This window comes from Hyperolius riggenbachi, chromosome 7 (genome assembly GCF_040937935.1).
Source record: "Hyperolius riggenbachi isolate aHypRig1 chromosome 7, aHypRig1.pri, whole genome shotgun sequence".
Taxonomy (NCBI): Eukaryota; Metazoa; Chordata; class Amphibia; order Anura; family Hyperoliidae; genus Hyperolius; species Hyperolius riggenbachi.
The window spans coordinates 94,255,348-94,278,390 of NC_090652.1; the positions used below are offsets into that span (position 1 = coordinate 94,255,348).

General features: G+C 44.4%; 2 protein-coding genes across 3 annotated transcripts in view; one reads left to right on the plus strand and one right to left on the minus strand.

The window, feature by feature from the left end:
• Window positions 1-955: 955 nt before the first annotated feature.
• Window positions 956-19,975, minus strand: NUBP2 (NUBP iron-sulfur cluster assembly factor 2, cytosolic). 2 transcript variants are annotated; one of them, XM_068246740.1, is made up of 7 exons: window positions 19,831-19,973; window positions 14,837-14,955; window positions 11,201-11,399; window positions 10,079-10,233; window positions 6,542-6,652; window positions 1,454-1,523; window positions 956-1,376 (listed from the first exon to the last, which is right to left on the minus strand). In XM_068246740.1, the coding sequence occupies exons 1-7, from the start codon at window positions 19,844-19,846 to the stop codon at window positions 1,231-1,233; spliced, it is 816 nt and encodes a 271-aa protein (XP_068102841.1). In that variant the 5' UTR covers window positions 19,847-19,973; the 3' UTR covers window positions 956-1,230. The 2 variants fall into 2 exon arrangements, with proteins under 2 accessions (XP_068102841.1, XP_068102842.1); XM_068246741.1 differs by lacking the exon at window positions 1,454-1,523 and having other exon boundaries at window positions 1,257-1,376; window positions 19,831-19,975.
• A 170-nt stretch (window positions 19,976-20,145) lies between these two features.
• SPSB3 (splA/ryanodine receptor domain and SOCS box containing 3) overlaps window positions 20,146-23,043 on the plus strand; it is a 39,287-nt gene continuing 36,389 nt past the window's right edge. Inside the window, exon 1 of the mRNA XM_068246743.1 lies at window positions 20,146-20,258. The gene's annotated coding sequence lies outside the window, so the exon portion shown is untranslated. The remainder of the gene's footprint in view (window positions 20,259-23,043) is intronic.

Here is a 23,043-nt window from a genome sequence, read left to right on the forward strand (position 1 = left end):
AAACTGTATAAATTTAAATGGAAACTGAAAAGAGAGGGATATGAAGGCTGTCATATTTATACCCTTTTAGGCCTGGAACACACCAGAGGAGTTTTTCTGAGCGGTTTGAGTTTTTAAATCTGCTGCTAATGTTATCCTATGTGTCTGTGCACACTGGAGCAATGAGGTTTTGTAAAAAACCCCATAGCATTGCATTGGGAAGAGCTTTTGAAACCTCTAAAAGCTCTTCCCAATGTAATGCTATGGTTTTTTTTTACAAAACCTCATTGCTCCAGTGTGCACAGACACATAGGATAACATTAGCAGCAGATTTAAAAACTCAAAACGCTCAGAAAAACTCCTCTTGTGTGTTCCAGGCCTTAAAGAATACCAATTGCCTGGCTGTCCTGCTGATCCTCTGCCTCTGATACTTTTAACCATTGACCCTGAACAGGTCAGATGTTTGACCTGCTGGGCAACAGGTATTGTTTTAAAAAATAAATATGTCAGCCTTCATAACCCTCTCACTACAGTACCAATTGTGCATGGCAGAAGAGCCTACCACAGTGCACATAGCACAGCACCATTGCATGCAGATTGTTCCTTGCAGCAAACTGCGCTGACAGGAAAATCTGCATGGCCCCGCCCCCGCACAGTGACATACTTCCTGCCTGACAGGAAGTATGTCATGGCAATTCCCCCGATCTGAACATTCGCCCTGCTACCACAACAATCTTAAAGATTGTCTGTGGTGCCATTAACTTCCATGGACTCATGTGTTATGTGCTACAGTTTGTACTGCTCTGCAACGCGCTGCAGCTTCTGCATCACCCGGGCTACTTCCGTTGCCCATTTCATTAATATCAATGTTACAAGCTGCGGCAGGGGAGAGTACTGTAACCCAAAACGCTATATGTGCAAGGGGTCTCAGGTGTGCTTGAACATATAATCTGCATCAAAATGATTAGCATCTCAATTACCATATCCAACACATTCTATTTATTAAAAAAAAAACAATAGATGGGTGCAGACAAATGAATAGAACAAACTAATCACGCAGGTGAGGGTTGCAACCTTTAGCCACATCACAACACTCACACGAGTTCCCCTGCTTGGCAGAACTTTAGTGCTATAAATCAGGCCTCCAATCAGTGTCATATCAGTAGTGACATGACAGGTCCCCAGAAGTGATGTATCCGGGTCACTCAGAAGCAATGCATAGTCTCTCCAGTGGACGTGGCATTCTCAGGGTCAAGAGGACACTTTGGCTGCTCTGTCCAGAATCTGCTGGCTGATGCTCTGAATGGAGGTGTACGCCGCACTGTGAGGAAATTCCTGAAGGAAGTCCTTGCCTTGTTCAAGGCTTTGGGTCAGGCTGGGATCAAGAGGAACATGCCCTGAAAGACAAAAATAAAATTATGCAAGGGCTTTTGCCAACAAAGAAGCCATTTTATGTGTATTTTATTTTGGTTACCCAGAAAAGGCACTCCGGCATGCTTGGCTAGCTCTTCACCACCACCGCTGGAGAAAATGTTTGTACATTCCTGGACAGAACAGACATACAGCTGAGTTTAATACCTTGTAATGCAGTCTGATGCCTTGGATACACTATGCAATTTCTTGACAGATAGATGGTCCATTAGATAACTTCCGACAGGTCCGATCTGATTTCCAATCGTTTTTGTATAGAAGTGATCAGAAAAACGATCGGAAATCAGATTGGACCTGTCAAAAGTCATCTATTGGACCAGTGTGTACCAGGCATTACAGCTTTTTATCTTTGTGAAAGTACAACTAAGGTCAGATACAGAAGCAGCACAGCTTATAGCAAAGCCATAGGAGTAACGTCATTTAAAGGCTTACCTTTAAAGATAAGTTTAAATCTTTAGATATTGTTCTTACAAACATTTGAAAACTCGCCAACTGCTGTTTTAGCCCAGTACTGAGGCCGAGAAAAATTAAATGGTTAGTGTTGAGCTAGTCAGCACTAGCCTAGTGGTGTTTATTTTATTATCATAAAGGGAACCTGAAACGGGTGGGGAGGGGGGGTTATTAAAAATATATACCTGGGGCAGTGCATGACGGAGCGGCTTCCAGTGAGTGGGGCTCTTTAGGAGACATTGGGTGGCCACAGTATAGCATGTGTGTGTAGTTTTAGCAAGAGTGCTAATTGTGAATACCTTTTCATATTGTCCAGAAATACAACAGGCTCATTTTAAATCAAACCTGAAGTATGTATAGCAGCAACAGAAAACAAAGGACCTCTTTTCAGTTTTAGTTTCCCCATTTCAAATGTAAGTTGTTACATTTGATCTCTGAAGTTTGCACAGCAGATATTTCAGTGTGAAGCTCAATCTGGTTCTTTCAGCTGCCCAAAAAAAGATGAAGATTTAAGGCCCGCTTCCACTAGGGTCGAATGCAGCTTAAACATGCAGCATTTCCCCGCAGGGGAGTCGAGCAGGGAAACGCTGCCGAAAGCTGCACTGGGCTGCCGTTCAAATAGCACTGCGTTTCAATTCTAGATGGCATGCTGTAGTTTCCTGCAGCACGCACCCGAATCCCTATAACTGTGCATGGTACGGATAATCGAGTCGGTCTGTGGCTTCGCAGCAGTACGGGTGCCATGGCTGAATCATTAACGGCTTGGGGACACCGAGTGGAAATATGCCCTTAAACTTTTCTCTCTCTTGTTATCATCAGTGTTTGCTCATCCAGATAAAACAAATTTGCTTTCATTAATTCTTCCAGAGAACAGCTTGGTATTGGACTTGCTTTTCTACTACTTCATTAGCATACAGATAACTGCTCTTCTAAAGGACCTGTTTTTACTAAGAGTGAATTCGAAATGCGATTATTTGCATAGAAACTGAAACAAATGCATGTCAATGAAGTCATTTACATTGAATGTGAATTTGCAATTGCGGTGTGATGCAGAAAAAAATATGGATTGCATGCTGCAGATTTCTGCACCATGCATCTGTTTCCCACACAATGATTGATAGCCGCATACAAATTTCTGCGTTAACAACCGAAGGAAAAAATGCAAAAATCTGCATACAGGAAAATGTATGCAGAGTGCAACATGATTATCTCCTCATGTCTCAACTTATTTCAAGTAATCTTTCAAGAAGGACTCAATCTAGTGGCATTGCTACTCTGGATAAAAGGTAAACCAGTGTTTCCTATGGTGTGTACACACTTGAAAGATAAATGAAAGATATCAGACCAATTTTACCCCCTTCCATGTAGTATGAGAGCCAAACTACACAGTCTTTTCTATGGAGCTGTACTCCCCATCAGATAAAACTCTTTGCAAGATGCTGTACACAAAGATGCTGTACACCAGGGGTCTCAAACTCAATTTACCTGGGGGCCGCAGGAGGCAAAGTCAGGATGAGGCTGGGCCGCATAAGGAATTTCACAATAGCGGCGCATCGCCGCCTCTGCCCGCCCCTCTCACTCTTCCTTCACAGAGAGGGGCGGGGAGAGGCGGCGATTGAGGTCAGGAGGGGCAGAGCTGAAGCCGAAAGCTCTGCCCCTTCCAGGAAATGCCGGCGGATTGCCCCCCCCCCCCGGGCGATTTGGGGGCTCTGCAGCCCTCGTTTAGTGGCGGGGATGCGGCGGATTACTTGAGAGCACTGAAGCGAACTATAAGGAAGCTTTTGCCAGCGAGGGCCACAAAATATTGTATTGAGGGCCGCAAATGGCCCGCGGGCTGGGAGTTTGAGACCCCTGCTGTACACATTCAAAAGATCAGTATCTGCAAAAGATCTGTTCCTGCAAAAGATCCGTTCCTGCAAAATGCATTCATAGTCTAGATCTGCAGATCCTCATACACGCCTTGTTTAACAGACATTCATCTGCAGATCAGATCCACCAGGATGGATTTTAGATCTGCAGATGATTGTCAGATATGCAGAAGAAGTCTGTTAAACGAGGTGTGTATGAGGATCTGCAGATATCATAGACTATGAATGCATTTTGCAGGAACAGATCTTTTGCAGATACTGATCTTTTGAATGTGTACAGCATCTTTGTGTGCAGCATCTTGCAAAGATTTCTATCTGATGGGGAGTTCAGCTCCATAGAAAAGACTGTGTAGTTTGGCTCTCATACTACATGGAAGGGGGTAAAATTGGTCTGATATCTTTAATTTATCTTTCAAGTGTGTACACACCATTAAACTTGTCCTCGTAACTCCCCAACGGTGCATGTTTTGCAGGCAACCTCACATATGCACAGGTGGAGGTTGCCTGCAAAACATGCATTGTTGGGGAGTAAAACTGAGGTATTAGGTTCATACCATACCCAGAACCATCAGCAAATACAGTAGCTTGCTTATTCTCCTTTAACCACTTAGCAACCTCTGCCACGCTTATCTACGCCCCTTTAAAATTTACCCGAGTCACAGGGGCGTAAATAAGCAACTCCTGTTTATTTTCCTGCTGTGCGTGATCGCGTGCACGCGGATACGCATACGCGTCGGGCCCCTGGTGGTCCGTGATTGGCTGATGTGAACATGTGTTCACAAAGCCAATCAAAGTGCTTGCAAGTTTGAATGAGCACTGCCAAAGCCAACGACAGTGCTCATTCATTCAGAATGTGTGTAAACATTGTATCAGTCACTATGCTGTTACAGTCAGGCCCAGTGCACACCAAAACCGCTAGCAGATCCACAAAACGCTAGCAGTTTTGGGTGCGGATAACAGAGTTTAGTCCCAGTGCGCACCGGGCGGATCTTGATGCGATCCGCCAGCCGCATGCGCGTGGCTAATGTATCTCTATGGGCTGGTGCACACCGGCGGTTTGAGGTTTTAAGCAAACCGCAAACGTGCAGCAAGAGATACATTAGCCATGTGGATTTTCAGGCGGATGCGGCCGGCGGATCTGCCCAGTGTGCACTGGGCCTTACTGAGATCACTATTGAGAGGATCTCAGATAAACACAGCATTAGTGAGTGATCAGCATCAGTGAGGTTTTTTTTTTTTTTTTTCAAATTATACCCCCATTAACCCTTGCCTCCCTGAAATGTTAAAATTGCTGTGGTATTTAGCTGAAAAACCCTGTGGTTGAGAAGTGGTTAAAGTTGCTGTCTATGGGCTTCCTAAAGTCATTGGACGTGATCATGCTGCACTTCCTCTGCTGTATTCAGATGCATTCACCATAGAATACTATAGAACTCCATGATACACTTCTAATTGGTATATTAGCTGTGCTTATATAATGCCCAGTACCCAGCTGTGCAGCAGGACAATGGCCTCAATTCACTAAGCTTATCTCCTGTCTTTAATAACTCTTCTAGAGTTGTTACCATGGTGATAAGGCATGTAGTATTCAGGAAACATTTTACCTCAGGCAAACCTAAAGTTAACTCTTCTGTCTTTAAGTTAAGTCTCCAATCTTTAAAATAACTCTAGAGTTAAAGACAAGCTGTTAATTAACTGCGTGTGAAAATAACTACAGAGGAGGTAAATTAACTACAGAGGAGGTAACGTAAGGAATGAAGAGATAAGATAACTCTCTCACTGTGTGAAGGTAAGTTATCTCTTGCCTTATTATCTCCAGCATGATCTTAGTGAATTAAGGCCAATGAGTGCAATCAAACCTCTCAAGTTTTCTATGGATAGAATGCTTTATAGAATTCTAAAAGTTAAAGCTTGTTAAAGCGCGATTGTCAGCAATAAAATCAAATTCCATTTACCCACTGCTCTGTGTTTAGTATGCAGCCTGCAACCTGACCCTGCACTGCAAGCACTCTAATCAGAAATATTTCTCCTGTAATAACTCTTATCTCAGTCAGCCTGGCTCTATTTAGTACATTTATTACAAGCAGGAAGCTTGTCATCACCCCTCAAACATTCCTGCTCCTCACTGATTGGCTGAGGCCAGTTCAGTGTGACACAAGACTGAAAAGAGAAACAAGCTGCTGAAAAAAAAATATATGCTGTGCTCACGTGTTTACAAAGCAAGCTAGATATGACAGTGCAGTTTCTAGGAGAAAAAAAGAAAAAAGTGTAAGGGAGAAAATGACAACAGGATTGGCTTTAGTCAGAAGGAATAAAAATAGAAAATGCCAGGAACAGTTTTCTCTTTATTTACTATATAAAAATCACTGAAATAAAAATGTGGGCAGTACAATACATATGTTAAGTAGAACGAGTATTTATCTACATATATATGTGTTTTTTTCCTGGGATAATATGGCTGTCCCTGCTGCTTTAAGAAATGTTCTTACAGTAACTTTGCGATATGCCGGGCTGCTTTTTATATTTGCCTTAATTGTGCTTTGAATTGCTACTATATAATTCTCAAATCATGAAGACCCTCAAAGGTAATAATGCTTGTGTATTCAATATATTCATTAAAAAAAAAAAAAAAAAAAAAAAAAAAAGCACTGTGACAACATTCCAGAATTACGGTAAACACTAACAACACACTGTAAAAAAAAAAAAAAAAAAAATTATAAAAAAAAAAAAAATTATAAAAAAAAAAAAAAATATAGCAATTGCCCCCTTCCTGTCAAACCGGATTATCAGCACTGAGAACCTGTTCTTCAACTCACCGAACAATGTGGACAAACAAAGCCACTCATGTTCTCTACTATTCCAATGACTGGAAGCCCCAGCTTCTTACAGAAGGTCAGCTCCCGCCTGACATCACCGATGGAGACAGCCTGCAAGACCAAGTATACCATGAGGTCAGGGTAATTATGAATATCTGGGTTATTCAGTATACAGAGTAGAGCAGTGTGCAGCAGGCAAGGCAAGGGGGCGACTTCTTCCTTTCTTTCCTCCCTCAAGGCCTTCTACTGATGATGGTCATGTCTAGAAGAATTTGTGGAAAAGCATGTGATTTGTTTGAGTAGCTGATAGATTTGCAAAACTCTGATTTGCTGTAATCACATGATCATGACTAGCAAATCAGAGACTTAGGGCCCTTTTCCACTAGCAATCGCTAGCGTTCACGCTGAACGCTAGCGATTGCTGAATCGCAATTACCGGCGATTCCCCGACGTTCGCGGCCGCGATTTTGCTATGCACTGCATAGCAAAATCGCGGCAAATATCGCTCCGCCGCGCATTCGCGTTCCTGGCAAAAACGAATCGCGGTAGTGGAAATGACCTACCGCGATTCCTATGTTAAAAAGCAAACCGTAGCAATTGTAAAATCGCTAGCGGTTTGCGTTTTTGCGATTCAGCCAGCGCAAACGTGCTGGTGGAAAAGGGCCCTTAGGGCTGGTTCACACTCAATTGTGATTTTGCGGCACAAAATTTTGTTTTTTTGACACAATTTGCGATCCCCGTTCAAGAACACAAGAATCACATCCTGATCGTCCCACAAATTGCTGCATGCAGCGAGTTTGCGATTTATGCAAGTCACAAATGCTACAGTAAGAATGATCCCATAGGGATACATTTGCACAGCACCCCAGTGTGAATCACCCCTTATATATCTATCATCTGACCACACTCATCACATGCTTCTCCACGAGTTCTCCTAGACATGACCATACTACCCTTTACACTCTCCTACAGTGGCTTGCAAAAGTATTCGGCCCCCTTGAAGATTTCCACATTTTGTCACATTGCTGCCACAAATATGAATCAATTTTATTGGAATTCCATGTGAAAGACCAATACAAAGTGGTGTACACGTGAGAAGTGGAAAGAAAATCATACATGATTCCAATTTTTTTTTTTACAAATAAATAACTGCAAAGAGGGGTGTGCGAAATTATTCAGCCCCCGAGTCAATACTTTATAGAACCACCTTTTGCTGCAATTACAGCTGCCAGTCTGTTAGGGTAGGTCTCTACCAGCTTTGCACATCTAGAGACTAAAATCCTCGCCCATTCTTCTTTGCAAAACAGCTCCAACTCAGTCAGATTAGATGGACAACGTTTGTGAACAGCAGTTTTCAGATCTTGCCACAGATTCTCGATTGGATTTAGATCTGGACTTTGACTGGGCCATTCTAACACATGGATATGTTTTGTTTTAAACCATTCCATGGTTGCCCTGGCTTTATGTTTAGGGTCGTTGTCCTGCTGGAAGGTGAACCTCCGCCCCAGTCTCAAGTCTTTTGCAGTCTCCAAGACGTTTTCTTCCAAAATTGCCCTGTATTTGGCTCCATCCATCTTCCCATCAACTCTGACCAGCTTCCCTGTCCCTGCTGAAGAGAAGCACCCCCAGAGCATGATGCTGCCACCACCATATTTGACAGTGGGGATGGTGTGTTCAGAGTGATGTGCAGTGTTAGTCTTCCGACACACATAGAGTTTTGCATTTCGGCCAAAAAGCTTCATTTTGGTCTCATCTGACCAGGGCACCTTCTTCTATATGTTTGCTGTGTCCCCCACTTGGCTTGCGGCAAACTGCAAACGGGACTTCTTATGCTTTTCTGTTAACAATGGCTTTCTTCTTGCCACTCTTCCATAAATGCCGACTTTGTGCAGTGCACGACTAATAGTTGTCCTATGGACTGATTCCCCCATCTGAGCTGTAGATCTCTGCAGCTCGTCCAGAGTCACCATGGGCCTCTTGACTGCATTTCTGACCAGCGCTCGCCTTGTTCGGCCTGTGAGTTTAAGTGGACGGCCTTGTCTTGGTAGGTTTACAGTTGTGCCATACTCCTTCCATTTCTGAATGATCGATTGAACAGTGCTCCGTGGGATGTTCAAGGCTTTGGGAATCTTTTTGTAGCCTAAGCCTGTTTTAAATTTCTCAATAACTGTATCCCTGACCTGCCTGGTGTGTTCTTTGGACTTCATGGTGTTGTTGCTCCCAATATTCTCTTAGACAACCTCTGAGGCCATCACAGAGCAGCTGTATTTGTACTGACATTAGATTACACACAGGTGCACTCTATTTAGTCATTAGCACTCATCAGGCAATGTCTATGGGCAACTGACTGCACTCAGACCAAAGGGGGCTGAATAATTACGCACACCCCACTTTGCAGCTATTTATTTGTAAAAAATGTTTGGAATCATGTATGATTTTCGTTCCACTTCTCACGTGTACACCACTTTGTATTGGTCTTTCACGTGGAATTCCAATACAATTGATTCATATTTGTGGCAGTAATGGGACAAAATGTGGAAAACTTCAAGGGGGCCGAATACTTTTGCAAGCCACTGTATGTCCTCTATTGGCAGGTCTGGCTAAACGTGTGGGCCTATGAAAAATAATAAAATAACCTGCTGCCAGTTCTCCAGAGCCCACCGTGGTCTCTGGGATGCATTCCCTCCATGCAGAGTTTGCACTGGAGAGTGCTACCGTATATTACCCCCTTCTATCCCACCAGTGCTTGGGTGGGGTGGAACAGCTGGCTAAACATGCACCAAGAGGGTAACAGCTCAAGGTGCTGCAATATCAGGTAAATATACTCAAAATAGTGAAATAGTGCACCACCCTTCATATAGAAGAAGGGTGTGGAGGTGGGTGTGGCACAGCAGGCATTTCTGGTGTGGAGGATCGATCCTACACTTGTCAGACATAATGACAGCACCTGCTTGGGGAGACATTAAAGCGTGACTTGCTATAAGGGAAATATGTACATGTGAAACACTCAGCACAATACAGAGTGCACATAATGACAGCACTTGTTGCAGAGGAGAGAACGATAGTTGAACTCGGTGACTGATGCAACCGTGGGCTATGTACTGCACATACTGCCTGTTTCACAAGCAAGCAATTGTATGCTACTTTTTTTACTTTTATTATAACTAATACAGAGGTACACAGGAAACTATTTGAGGTAAGAGAATCAGATGCCAGAGAAATGGTGATCTGCCACGTCAATGGTTTGAAATTTGAATTCAGTACATTTGAGTATCTTCATTTTCAACCAAATTGGCATTTCATGTGCATTATTTGTGTATAACGTTCGTTTGGTCACAGCTTCCCATTGAATTCAATACAATGTGCAAAGCTCTTCAAATGCATAATAAAAGAAAATGATGCATTTTGAAAAATGGAATGCAAAGTTACCAAAATCCATGAGAGATATCAGTTTACACTGCTCCATAATTCCCTCTTCAAAATTCAAACACGACTTTTAAGATTTGTTCAAAGTTATAAATGCTTAGAATAAAGCACCTGTGGTGTAGTGACTAGCACAGCTCCCATGGGATTGAAAGGCTTCAGGGCATCCACAGTGGATATATGCTCGTCTGAAGTCCCTGGTGGGGTGTCCACAATGAGGAAGTCCAGTTCGCCCCAGGCTACATCACTGACAAACTGCTTTATAAGAGCTAAAAGAGAAGAGAATTTGTACATGCCAATTCAAAAAGACATCATATGGCTGGTCGTGACAGTAGCAGTATTCTGTCCACCACTGCTTCTATAAACTGTTTAGATAAATTATCCTTATTTCTATTATAATTTGCCTTGTTGAATGGGGTTTTAATGGACTTTACATTATTTGCTTTACTTAAAAACCTGTTGTGTCCTGAATGCAAAAAAATAATTGCATTGTACAATTTTAAAAAAGCTCTCAGCAGGGCTGTGGAGTTGGAGCTAAGGAGTCGGAGCAATTTTTGGGTACCTGGAGTCGGAGGTTTCATAAACTGAGGAGTCAGAGTCGTATGATTTTTGTACCAACTCCACAACCTTGGCTCTCAGGCTAATATTATGTGTGATCATGTGGCCACAGTCAGTGACTCCCTATTTTCCCATGGAAGATTAATCAAAACTAGGAAAATTGAATCAAATTTGAGACATTGCTTCAGTTGCATATTAGTAATGAAGAGTGGGAACCAGAATAAGGCTGGATGGTTTCAGCAGCAAGTTCCCCGAAGACACACAGACAGGACCCTGAGGAGATGGAATCAACTGCCAAAGATGTGAGATTAAGCGGCTGAAACTAGGGATGGTCAGCGAGATGCAAATAATTCTGAGTAGATGCAGGACTATGTAAATGTTGAATGCAAATTTGTGGATCTTGGAAATGGACCAAGGTGTAATTTGATTGGTCCATTTTCCAGCTGCATACATTTGCATACAGAATTTTCATAATCCTGCATGAACTCAGAATTATTTGCATCACATTGATAGTCCCAAACTGAAACCAGGCTTATTGGTACTATAAATCTATCATACACACACTTGACACGTGTGTGTGTGTGTGTGTGTGTGCGTGCGTGCGCGCACTAGACCATTTTTTTTTTGGGCCAAACATACTATATGGCTAACTGATGCTACATCATAATTCCACCATACCGTTCTTCTTGGGTCCTCGCCACACCACAGCATCATCAGGTCGCTCCAGCAGAAAGCCAATAGACATCAGTGAGATGTTCTTCTCTTGGTCCACATAGACAGGCACCCAGCCACTGTCACACTGATGGACATCTTTATTGTGAACATTCAGCATGCGAGGTATACTGGGCCCACAAAGGTCTACATCCAATATCCCAACCTATGGAGAAGAAAAATCACACACACAAGGTCACAATGAAAGTGTTCATATCACAACTTGCATGAACATCCAGCCAGATATAATCTTTAAGGGTTTTTATATAGTAAACAGATATTAAAATCCACAACATATCTTGCCTTTATCAGATGACAAGTTGTATGATCTTAATTACACATCCCCAAAACTCATACCACGGCCTCGGGTTAGACATCATAATTATGGATGATCATTGAGATGCAAACACCATATATACAGTACTTGTGTATAAGCCACATTTTTCAGCACAAAAAAAGTGTTGAAAAGTTACCCCTTTGTCTTATACTGTATACGAGTCCCTCACAGTGTGGGTTTGTGGAACAGAATGATCATGGAGCCGGCAGTGGAGTTTATGTATCGTGCAGCAGTAATCCTACATTTGCTAGCTGCTTTCCCGCTGTGTCTGTGCCCCACAGACCCCAGCAACATAGTAAGCTCTGTTCCCAAAACTACCTGTGTCTACCGGCTTGTGGAGTGAGCTGGCATGTCAGCAGCAGCACTGGTGCAGTGTATGGGGATGCTTCCTGTGTCGCAATCCCTGTCTCATATCTATGATGTCATTTAGTGGTGCCTTGAGACACAGGAAGCATCACTGCACCAGCGCTGCTGACACGCCACTCTGCTCCACAAGCCAGCAGGCACAGTTACTTTAAGGAACAGTGCTCAACCTTGTTGCAGGGGTCTCTGGACCATGGACACAGTGTGGAGGCAGCTGGCCTAGTGTAGGATCACACTTCATACACTCCTAACAAAACAAAACCCTCAACTCAGATGTATGCATTACAGAATTGTTTGCAAACAAGTGCAAATTAAAGCCGTTGTCTAGAACTAGTTCCTGCACTAGTGGACCAGATGCGACGCGGAGCGATGGAAGTATCCAGATGCTGCAATGCCATCACAAAGTCTGCAGCGCATTACTGCATGAACCGTGTCTACTGCACGAACCATGCAGTAATGCAAGTGATTGTGCATGACGGGAGCACGGTGTTTAGCAGAATGACTGGAAACTTAAAACTGTACTGGGCAGGGAGTACGTCACTGAGCAGAGGGGAAGGGGATGTGCATATGACCCTATTGCCGCACCGTGGTGCAGGATCATATAAAGACTGATTTCTGCGGTGCCTGGATATGATGAAAGGCTCCCTTGCTAAGCGATTGCCACACCATTTAAGTGTAAAACCAGCCTTAATGCTACGTTTCCAGTTGGGTAGTGCAGCCGTTTTCGGTTTACCCTTAAAGGGAAGGTTCAAACAAGAAGTTTTGAATCAGGATACCATTTATTGGCTAACTTAGAGATGGATAAACAGTGAGCTTTCGACTTATAAAAAGCCTTCGTCGGACTGGTTCCTGACCAGAACTGAAAAACACAGCTTATATACACTGACATACAGAGGAGAAACATTCTTTAGCAAACATAAATGTAATTAGATGCCTTAAAGAGAATCTGTATTGTTAAAATCGCACAAACGTAAACATACCAGTGCGTTAGGGGACATCTCCTATTACGCTCTGTCACAATTTCGCCGCTCCCCGCCGCATTAAAAGTGGTTAAAAACAGTTTTAAAAAGTTTGTTTATAAACAAACAAAATGGCCACCAAAACAGGAAGTAGATTGATGTACAGAAAATACATCCATACACAAGCAGGCTGTATACAGCCTTCCTTTTGAATCTCAAGAGATCATTTGTGTGTTTGTTTCCCCCATGCACTGAAGTTTCAGGCTGCTCTTTTCTTCCTGCAAACAGCTTTGCCCTTGTCTGTAATTCTTCAGTATGTGAAAGCCCAGCCAGCTCAGATGACGATTTATCCAGCTTGTAAAATATAAGAGAGAAGAGAGAAGCTGCTCTAATCCTAAATAACACACAGGCAGTGTGCATAGAGGGGCCTGGAAGAGGATGTTCATAGCAGAACCACAACACTGAAGAACTTGGCAGCCTTCCAGACACAGGCCGACAAGTCTGACAGGGGAAAGATACATTGATTTATTACAGAGACAGTGATAGTATAAAGTGCTGAAGTAAGCCAGAACACATTAGAATAGCTTTTTGAACTTGTAGGATGATAAAAAACAGGATGCAATTTTTGTTACGGAGTCTCTTTAACTGTTACTGAGGAGGCTTTCCCAGGCATCCTATCTAAATTGATAAGATCAATAGAATCCTCAACATGACATGAAGCAGACTCTGGTGATGGGGAGACATCGTAAATTCCTAATTCAAATGGTAACTGGCCTGGTTACATGCACCATTAATTCTAAGCTTAAGAGAATTGTGGCATTTAAAGCCAGCACCTGAAAGCAAATAAAATGAATAGTGACAGTGAATTCCATCTTACACAGCATATGGCACAAAAATGAATGAAAAGATAGAAAAATTAAAAGAACTGTGGCATTTAAAACCCATCGTACCAGCACAAGAAGTTGGAGTCCTTGTTTAACCCTCTGGGCGATACAATTATATCGTCCAGGAGGTGGCGCAGCACTATTTTTTAAATTTTTTTATTTTTTAAATCATGTAGCGAGCCCAGGGCTCGCTACATGATAGCCGCAGCGCAGCGGCATCCCCCCACCCACTCCGATCGCCTTCGGCGATCAGAGTAAGCAGGAAATCCCGTTCAGAACGGGATTTCCTGCTGGGCTTCCCCGGTCGCCATGGCGACGGGGCGGGATGACGTCACCGACGTCATGGACGTCGTGACGTCAGAGGGAGTCCCGATCCACCCCTCAGCGCTGCCTGGCACTGATTGGCCAGGCTGCGCAAGGGGTCGGTAGGGGGGGGGGGCTGCACGGCACGGCGAGCGGCGGCGGATCGGCGGCGAGCGGCGGCGATCGGAAGTTACACGCAGCTAGCAAAGTGCTAGCTGCGTGTAACAAAAAAAAAATTATGCAAATCGGCCCACCAGGGCCTGAGAAATCCTCCTGCGCGATATACCCCGAGCTCAGCTCGGGATTATCGCTCAGGAGGTTAAACCATCTTGTACAGTTTTGAACCAATGTATAAACTTAGTTTCTTGTGTTAGTCTCATGTTTCCCGATTTGAAGCCACCCATTAATAAATTAAGGGAAGGTTCAGGGAGGGTGGAGGAAAAATAATAATCAATTTCCACTTACCTGGGGCTTCCTCCAGCCCGTGGCAGGCAGGAGGTGCCCTCGCCGCCGCTCCGCAGGCTCCCGGTGGTCTCCGGTGGCCGTCCCGACCTGGCCAGGCCGGCTGCCAGGTCGGGATCTTCTGCGCTCCAAGTCCTGGTACTTCTGCGTCCCACGCCGGCGCTCTGACGTCATCGGACGTCCGCCGGGCTGTACTGCGCATGCAGTCCCTAAGTGGTTAAACTGTTAATTTAATAATATCAACAAATGTTTGAAAATGCCTTCCTGTTTTAAACCACAGGAATGACACACTAACCTTTTTCCCAGCATGCTGCAGTGCCAGAGCAATCTCTGTGGTGATGGTACTCTTGCCAACTCCTCCTTTCCCTGACAGCACCAGGATGATGTGTTGCACGCCAGCAAGATTACCGCTGTCTAAAAACACAAAGGAATAATATCTCTCATACCAGTTTCCACTGTATGTGTTGGGAATTCCCAAATCCCTTCTACAGCAGGATTATGATTCCATCATTTTACTGTCCACATCCACATTAAAAGCTTGACCTGGCTGGGTCACAGCTACTTCGCATGTTCTGTCCCATGTGCAAGCCTTCTCTTCTCTTTGTGAACCACATATGCAAAGAATGCTCATGGCCAAATCTGCTGTGCACATTGGGAGTGCGATTGAGGCGGTGCATAACACAGAGCATGTGACCCAGCCGGGTCAAGCTTTTAATGGGGGTGACAGCAGCACAACTGAGGGGCCTCAAAGATTATAGGGGCATGGAAGAAGCCCCATGTGAGGCAGAATATGTTTTTTTTTTCCCTGGTTCAGGTGTGCTTGAACCTTTTGCTCCTTTAAATGAGTTTTTCTCTTTGTCTACTGTTTACTTAATGGCCCATACTCACGGGCTACATTTGTGGCCTGTCGCTAGCACGCGGGAGCGTGTGCGCGACAGGCCGGCGACAGCTCGTCGCCAGGTCCCTCCGCATACACACGGCGGAGGGACCTGGCAACTGATGCGACCTGGCAACTGTTGTTCCTCCCCCCACCGGAAACTCAAGGTATTCCCTGCTTGTTGCTGTCGCTAGTCCGCATACCCACGCGGACTAGCGACAGTTGCGGCGGCAACTGTCGCCAGGCGATTGATCGTGCCAATCGCCTGGCGACAGCAGCGACGGTTCGGGGTGCGCGCCCGTGTTGCGCATCATACTCACGCGCGTGTTGCAGCGACAATTGTAGCCCGTGAGTATGGGCCATTAGGCTGTCTGTCACCACTGCTCCCCCACCTCCTCTATAGCGTGGCTCCCCGCCTGTAGGACATTCCTCCCCACCTCCGTAAGCTTCCTCCAATCGGCTTACGGAGGCGGGGAGGGAAGGAACACAGGCAGGGAGCCGCACTATAGAGGCGGGGAAGCGGCGATGACAGACAGCAGAGCACAGGGGAGACTGGGGGACACTGTAAGGACACAGAGACTGGGCATTGTATGCAGAATGTGCCTCTGTGTCCTAATAGGATTTTTCAAACTCACCTCGGGTTCTCTTTAAAAACAGAAAAATGCCAGAAATGCACACATTTAGTTGGCATATAGAATGTATGAGTGGCCAAAAAAATTAGAGACCCCCTGCTGACATAATGGCAGCTTTTAGTTCAGTCAGATTGGATGGTGGCATTTCCAAGCTTTAAATTGATCTTTCAACTTTGTCCCTCAAATGCTCAATCAGATCGAGGTCAGGGGACTGAGCTGGAGATGGAAGCAGGTTAAACTCTGATTGATGTTCCTCAAACAAATTTGAAACCCATTGAACACGGTGGCAAGGGCCAACAACTGGCATCTTCCTATTTTTCTGTGATACCAAAGGCACTCTTGAGGGTCTCCTGCTGCTAAAACCCATCCATTTCAAAGTCCATCTTGTTGTGCGCTGGGATATGCTTAGTGATGCACCTGCATTGAATTCAGCTGTAATTTGTCATGTTGTTGTTGCCCTTCTCTTGCTGCGGACTATGGGCTTGATTCACAAAGCGGTGCTAACTGTTTAGCACGGGTGTGCTAAACAGTTAGCACGTGAAGTGCCGTTCGCGGACTTTTGCGCACGCAAAGTGACGCGATTCAATTTTTTGGCCACTCAAAGCTGGTGCACACTACAAGAGCTTTTTAAATGGTAGGGATTTTAAAAGCTCTTGCTAGTGCAATGCTATGGGGAATTTTACAAAATCACATAGCTCCAGTGTGCACACACATAGGATAACATTAGCAGGAGCTTTTAAAATCACAATGGCCTCTATTCATAAAACTTTTTGCGCCAGTTTAGCGCTCAAAACAGCTGACTTTCCCGTCCATTTAGCAAAGTGTGCATTCATAAAAGCTGTTTCCGCATGATAAGCTACAGTTCCCCAGCAGAGCGAGAAATTTCCGCCTTGTGCGGTGGTTTTCTAGATTTATCTAGAAAAAGTAACAAAATGTCCATTCATAAAGATTAGAGGAAGCGGTATGCGGGCGGGAAATACCACTTCCTCGCTCGGATGTAGCGAGAAGAGTTCGGATTACATGAAAGTGACAGACCTCCCAGAGAGAGCAGCGCACGTAGGGACTCAGGGCTTCAGTGTTTCCGCATGCCTTCCGACAGCGTACCGCCAGCCTTCAGTGGGAGAACTCCGCTCTGCTATCGCAGTTGCCAATATTTTTATGAATGACCACCCAGAAGTCTAAAATACCGCTGCGGTATTTCCCTCCACAAGTTTTTTCACCACAATTTTTTTATGAATAGAGCCCAATGTGCTCAGAAAAGCTCTTCTGGTGTGCACCAGCCCTCAGTGTAGGTTAACTACCACTGTGGATTTCAACAAAGCATGCACTGCTACTGGCCATTGAGGATAGGGTTGGGGATCTCCATACCCCCCAACTATTTGAGGTGAGAAAGAGGGACACTTAAGCCATGCCCCTGCCACACCCCTAGTCACGCATAGCATAAAGATTTCATATGAAAATATGCTGTTTTATAACTCAAACCACACTGGTCCTTTCTATCCTGGTTCATTTTCCTTCATATTAAACAGTTTAAAATTAGTAATATATCAATTTAAAGGATGAGAATAAAGTTCAGAGTCAAGCAAACACATTTTTTTAGTAGAGAAATATATATATATATATATATATATATATTTACATAGAAAGAGGGACAAAGTCCTGAAAGGGGGACAAATGAGGAGGAAAGAGGGACAGAGGGACAGGGCTCCCAAAGAGGGATTGTCCCTCCGAAAAAGGGACAGTTGGGAGCTATAGTTACATAGTTACATAGTTATTTTGGTTGAAAAAAGACATACGTCCATCGAGTTCAACCAGTATAAAGTACAACACCAGCCTGCTCCCTCACATATCCCTGTTGATCCAGAGGAAGGCGAAAAAACCCTTACAAGGCATGGTCCAATTAGCCCCTAAAGGGAAAAATTCCTTCCCGACTCCAGATGGCAATCAGATAAAATCCCTGGATCAACATCATTAGGCATTACCTAGTAATTGTAGCCATGGATGTCTTTCAACGCAAGGAAAGCATCTAAGCCCCCTTTAAATGCAGGTATAGAGTTTGCCATAACGACTTCCTGTGGCAATGCATTCCACATCTTAATCACTTTTACTGTAAAGAACCCTTTCCTAAATAAATGGTTAAAACGTTTTTCCTCCATGCGCAGATCATGTCCTCTAGTCCTTTGAGAAGGCCTAGGGACAAAAAGCTCATCCGCCAAGGTATTATATTGCCCTCTGATGTATTTATACATGCTAATTAGATCCCCTCTAAGGCGTCTTTTCTCTAGACTAAATAAACCCAGTTTATCTAACCTTTCTCGATAAGTGAGACCGTCCATCCCACGCATCAATTTTGTTGCTCGTCTCTGCACCTGCTCTAAAACTGCAATATCTTTTTTGTAATGTGGTGCCCAGAACTGAATTCCATATTCCAGATGTGGCCTTACTAGAGAGTTAAACAGGGGCAATATTATGCTAGCATCTCGAGTTTTTATTTCCCTTTTAATGCATCCCAAAATTTTGTTAGCTTTAGCTGCAGCTGCTTGGCATTGAGTACGATTATTTAACTTGTTGTCAATGAGTACTCCTAAGTCCTTCTCCAAGTTTGATGTCCCCAACTGTATCCCATTTATTTTGTATGATGCTAGACCATTAGTACGTCCAAAATGCATGACCTTACATTTGTCAACATTGAATTTCATCTGCCATGTATGTGCCCATATAGCCATCCTATCCAGATCCTGTTGCAATATGACACTATCTTCCTGAGAGTTGATGATTCTGCACAATTTTGTATCATCTGCAAAAATAGCAACATTGCTCACTACTGCATCTACTAGGTCATTAATAAATAAATTGAAGAGCACTGGACCCAGAACAGACCCCTGTGGGACCCCACTGCTAACAGTCTCCCATTTTGAGTACGATCCATTGACCACAACTCTTTGTTTTCTGTCCATTAGCCAGTTCCCTATCCATGAACACAGACTCTTCCCCAGTCCTTGCATCCTCAACTTTTGCACCAGACTTTTGTGGGGAACAGTGTCGAAGGCCTTTGCAAAGTCCAAGTATATCACATCTACAGCATTCCCAATATCCATATTAGCATTCGCTACCTCATAAAAGCTGAGCATGTTAGTCAAACAGGACCTGTCTTTAGTAAACCCATGTTGATGCTGAGAAATAAGATAATTTTCTACTATGAAGTCATGTATAGTATCTCTTAGTAACCCCTCAAATAGTTTGCATACAACTGATGTTAAACTTACAGGTCTATAATTTCCTGGATCAGATTTTTTGCCCTTCTTAAATAATGGGAAAACGTGGGCTGTACGCCAATCCACTGGGACTCTGCCAGTTGGAAGAGAGTCACAAAAGATAAGATAAAGGGGTTTATCTATAACTGAACTTAATTCCCTTAGGACCCGAGGATGCATGCCATCCGGGCCAGGTGCCTTGTCTATTTTTAATTTATTTAGTCTTGCCTTCACTTCTTCCTGCGTTAAGTATTTAATATTACAGTTAGAAGATTGAGACTCTTCCGCCTCTGTAGTTTGCAACAGTGCTGTTTCTTTTGTGAAGATCTCTGGTGTACAGTATACCATCCTAGGGTTACAAAGTAGTTGTGGCTTCATAGAAGGAACCCTAGATATCTCCATCAGTGCAGCAACAGCATTACCCATCATGCCTTACTAGACAAGGAATGCTGGTTCTTACAGTTCCATCACAGTCTATATACACAGGCCTATTTAGATCAGCATAACTCTACTATAAACAACTCACCGCCTTCAGTGTCCATGCTAGACGGCTACTTCCGCCCATACAGAGATTAGCTCAATTAGCAAATCACTTGCTAGCATCACTAAGTACCCTGCGACCATTGGCTGCATACACTAAACACTGGCGGAAAGACACACTTGAAGCAGAGAACAGCCGTAACCAATCATAACCCTGAGTTAATAATCACGTGAACGCCTTACAGTAGACGCAAGCGTGAGAGGCGTGGCCTTACTGTAAAAGGAATTGGTTGATACCACCAATCATCGCCAGAGAGGCCACTCATGGTTCCGCCTCTTTAAGCTGATGAGCAGGTTGCGGAACAAATAGTTGCCCATCTCTAGGGGACACGAGCCAATTGAAGGGAAGGGAGGGGCTTCCTCTGCTTGTCGGAGGGGCAGAGGGAGTTAAGGGGTTATTGTTGACGTCTGGAGGTAGGTGCTGGGGCAAGAGGGCAGAACGGCCGGGGGGTCAGACAGGCTGGGGTGTGGGGAGGGAACAGACAGCGAGCAGGGTGGAAGCGGTGAGGTGGGAGGCACAGGAGACGGGTCAGGCCATTGGTCACAGCTGAGTGCTTATAGGGTGACAGCTCTGTTGTCATATCTGTGCACTTACTCTGCTTTATTGGCAATATTTATATTATATGTGTGTATTCTCATGGTTGCCAGCATATAACTATTGAGCTGCTTCTGTCTGGGTGTATGCAATGCAATGCGCTTATCCTGGAGTTGTTCATGAGATCCAGGTACAGCAGAATTTATTAAATAAGAGTTATTAGGTGGTCTGGCTATTCTGGAGTATCCCTATTAATGATCTTATTAAGTTAAAGGACAACTGTAATGAGAGAGATATGAAGGCTGCAATATTTATTTCCTTTTAAACAATACTAGTTGCCTGGCTGTTCTGCTGATCATCTGCCTCTAATACTTTTAGTCATAGATCCTGAACAAACATGAAGCAGATCAGGTGTTTCTGACAATATTTTCAAATCTCACAAGATTAGCCACATGCTTGTTTCTGGTGTTATCCAAACACTACTGCAGCCAATAGACCAGTAGGGCTGCCAGGCAACTGGTATTGATTAACCACTTCACACCCACAGTGCTAACCCCCCCTCCAAAGACCAGGCTCCTTTTTTTGTCCCTAAAGCCCCATCTAAACGATGGGACATTGCAGCGATCCGGCGGCTCGATTAGCCGCCGGATCGCCTCTTCCGCTTGCCCGCCAGCGGTCAGCGGCTCGATTGATAAGGAGCATCGCGGCCGCATCTATGCATGTAGATGCGGCATCTACGCATGTAGATGCGGCTAAAGGGGACATGCTGCCGGAGGGGTCCGATTACTGCTGCACTTTGTATTTTTTTTTTCCCCAGCCTCTATGAGGCTCTCTCTCCCCTTCCTCCCTCCTCCCCTCCGGTGTGTGAATTGGAAGAGGATGGCGATCCGTCCTGTTCCGCCTCTCATAGGCATCAGCGTATGAGAGGACGGCGCTCCCCGGCCAATCAGAGGCCGGGGATCGCCGATCTCGTACAGCACTGCTGGGGGCCGCAGCGCTGTACGCGTGTAAACAAAGGGTATTTCTTTCCCCTTACGTTTACAAGCAGCCTGCTAGCCGCGATCGGCGGCTAGCAGGCTATACACGGAACTCCGCTCTGTGAATGGGAAGGGAACTATCGTGCATGCGCATGGCCGTTCCCTGAGAAAATGCAGCCCCAGGACTTGACGCCAATTGGCGTTAGGCGGTCCTGGGGCTGCTGCCGCGGTCACGCCCATCGGTGTGAGGCGGTCCTTAAGTAGTTAAAAGACAACTGTAGGGAGGCTGCCATTTTTTTTTCCTTTTTGTGCAATACCAGTTGCCTGGCTGTCCTGCTGGTACTCTTGTCTCTAATACTTTTAGGCATAGACCCTGAACAAGCATGCAGCAGATCAGGTGTTTGTGAGTATGGTCATTCAAAATGTGATCATGATTACTTTGGGCACCTGTGCAAATTGTATACAGCAGAGATGGTCAATGAGAGATTAATTTAATCTTGCATTCTCATGTCTCGTACATTGTATGTCAAAATTCAAGCAAACAGAATTGACTGAGTTCTTTTCATTTGTCCAGATCCAAGTTGCATACAGTTTACATGGGATTTCAACACAAGTTGATTGTTAATGTTATTTCCTGCTGTAGAGCATTCCCCCTCATTTCTCAGTTAGCAGAGTAGTATATTTGTTCAGAGAAGGGACACCCGCAATGATAAAGAGTGATAGTTTTGTGTGCCCAGTATTACAGGTTTGTCCTGGACCTACTGGTAATCATTTAATTTAAAAGTGTTGCATTTGGCATGGTTCTTTCTTCCTAGGAAGTTGCCTATGCCTGAAAATAGCCCTGCTTGATCTTTTAGCGAGTCTGCCAGTGATTTATTCACCCCTGTGTGGCCGTTTCATAAACATCTGAATGCTTTTGAATAGTGATTGAAAGATAAAATTTGGTACAGTGGTAAATTTCCACCGAGGTGAAGTGGTGGGGGATCGATGACCACATATTGTTTCAAACTCCAATGAGCTAGGAGTTGGGGCCTATTTCCACTAAGCCAGATTCCGGGCTGAATCTGCAGCGTTTCCCCACATGCAAGCTGGGCGAGAAAAAGCTGCCTATTTCATGGCCTTCCATCCAAATCGCACTTTTGTGGGAATCTGGACGGCATGCTGCAGATTTCTGCAGCACTCGGCTGAATCACTATAGTTGTGCATGTCTGTTACACTTCCTATACCGATTGTCATCTGTTGCGTTGTTGGACGTTGCCTACGTTGTCTACTTTTATCTAGCATGTGTTCAAAGCTTTAAGGCCCATACACTGGTCGATTTTAGCCATCGATCGACTGCTGATTCGACTGTTCTGATCTAATCAGCTAGAAATTAATGCAGCAGAAAGCATGATCAATCGGCAGTTGGATCAATTACCGGCCGATTTCGATCGATTTGCTCGAACGGTCTGGACGGAAAATCTGAGTCGATTGGCTGCTGGCAGCGGATCGATGGCACATAGGGTTGCATTGGATTGATTGGTGCAACACTGCATTTCGATCGGTTTTCAATAGATTTCATTCTGAAATCTATTGAAAACCTGTTCCTAGTGTGTGGCACACATCAGATTCGACCTGACAGGCATCTGACAGAAATCTATCTAATGAGCGAATCTGCTGCTAATCTATAAGTGTATGGCCACCTTAA

What these genes read in the sequence shown, in the direction of transcription:
- NUBP2 (XM_068246740.1), bottom strand. An exon ending in GCGAGGACCCAAGAAGAACG is followed by an intron (nt 10,234 to 11,200) that starts GTATGGTGGAAT and finishes CTTCTCTTTTAG; the next exon opens with CTCTTATAAAGCAGTTTGTC. An exon ending in TGCTAGTCACTACACCACAG is followed by an intron (nt 6,653 to 10,078) that starts GTGCTTTATTCT and finishes TTGGTCTTGCAG; the next exon opens with GCTGTCTCCATCGGTGATGT.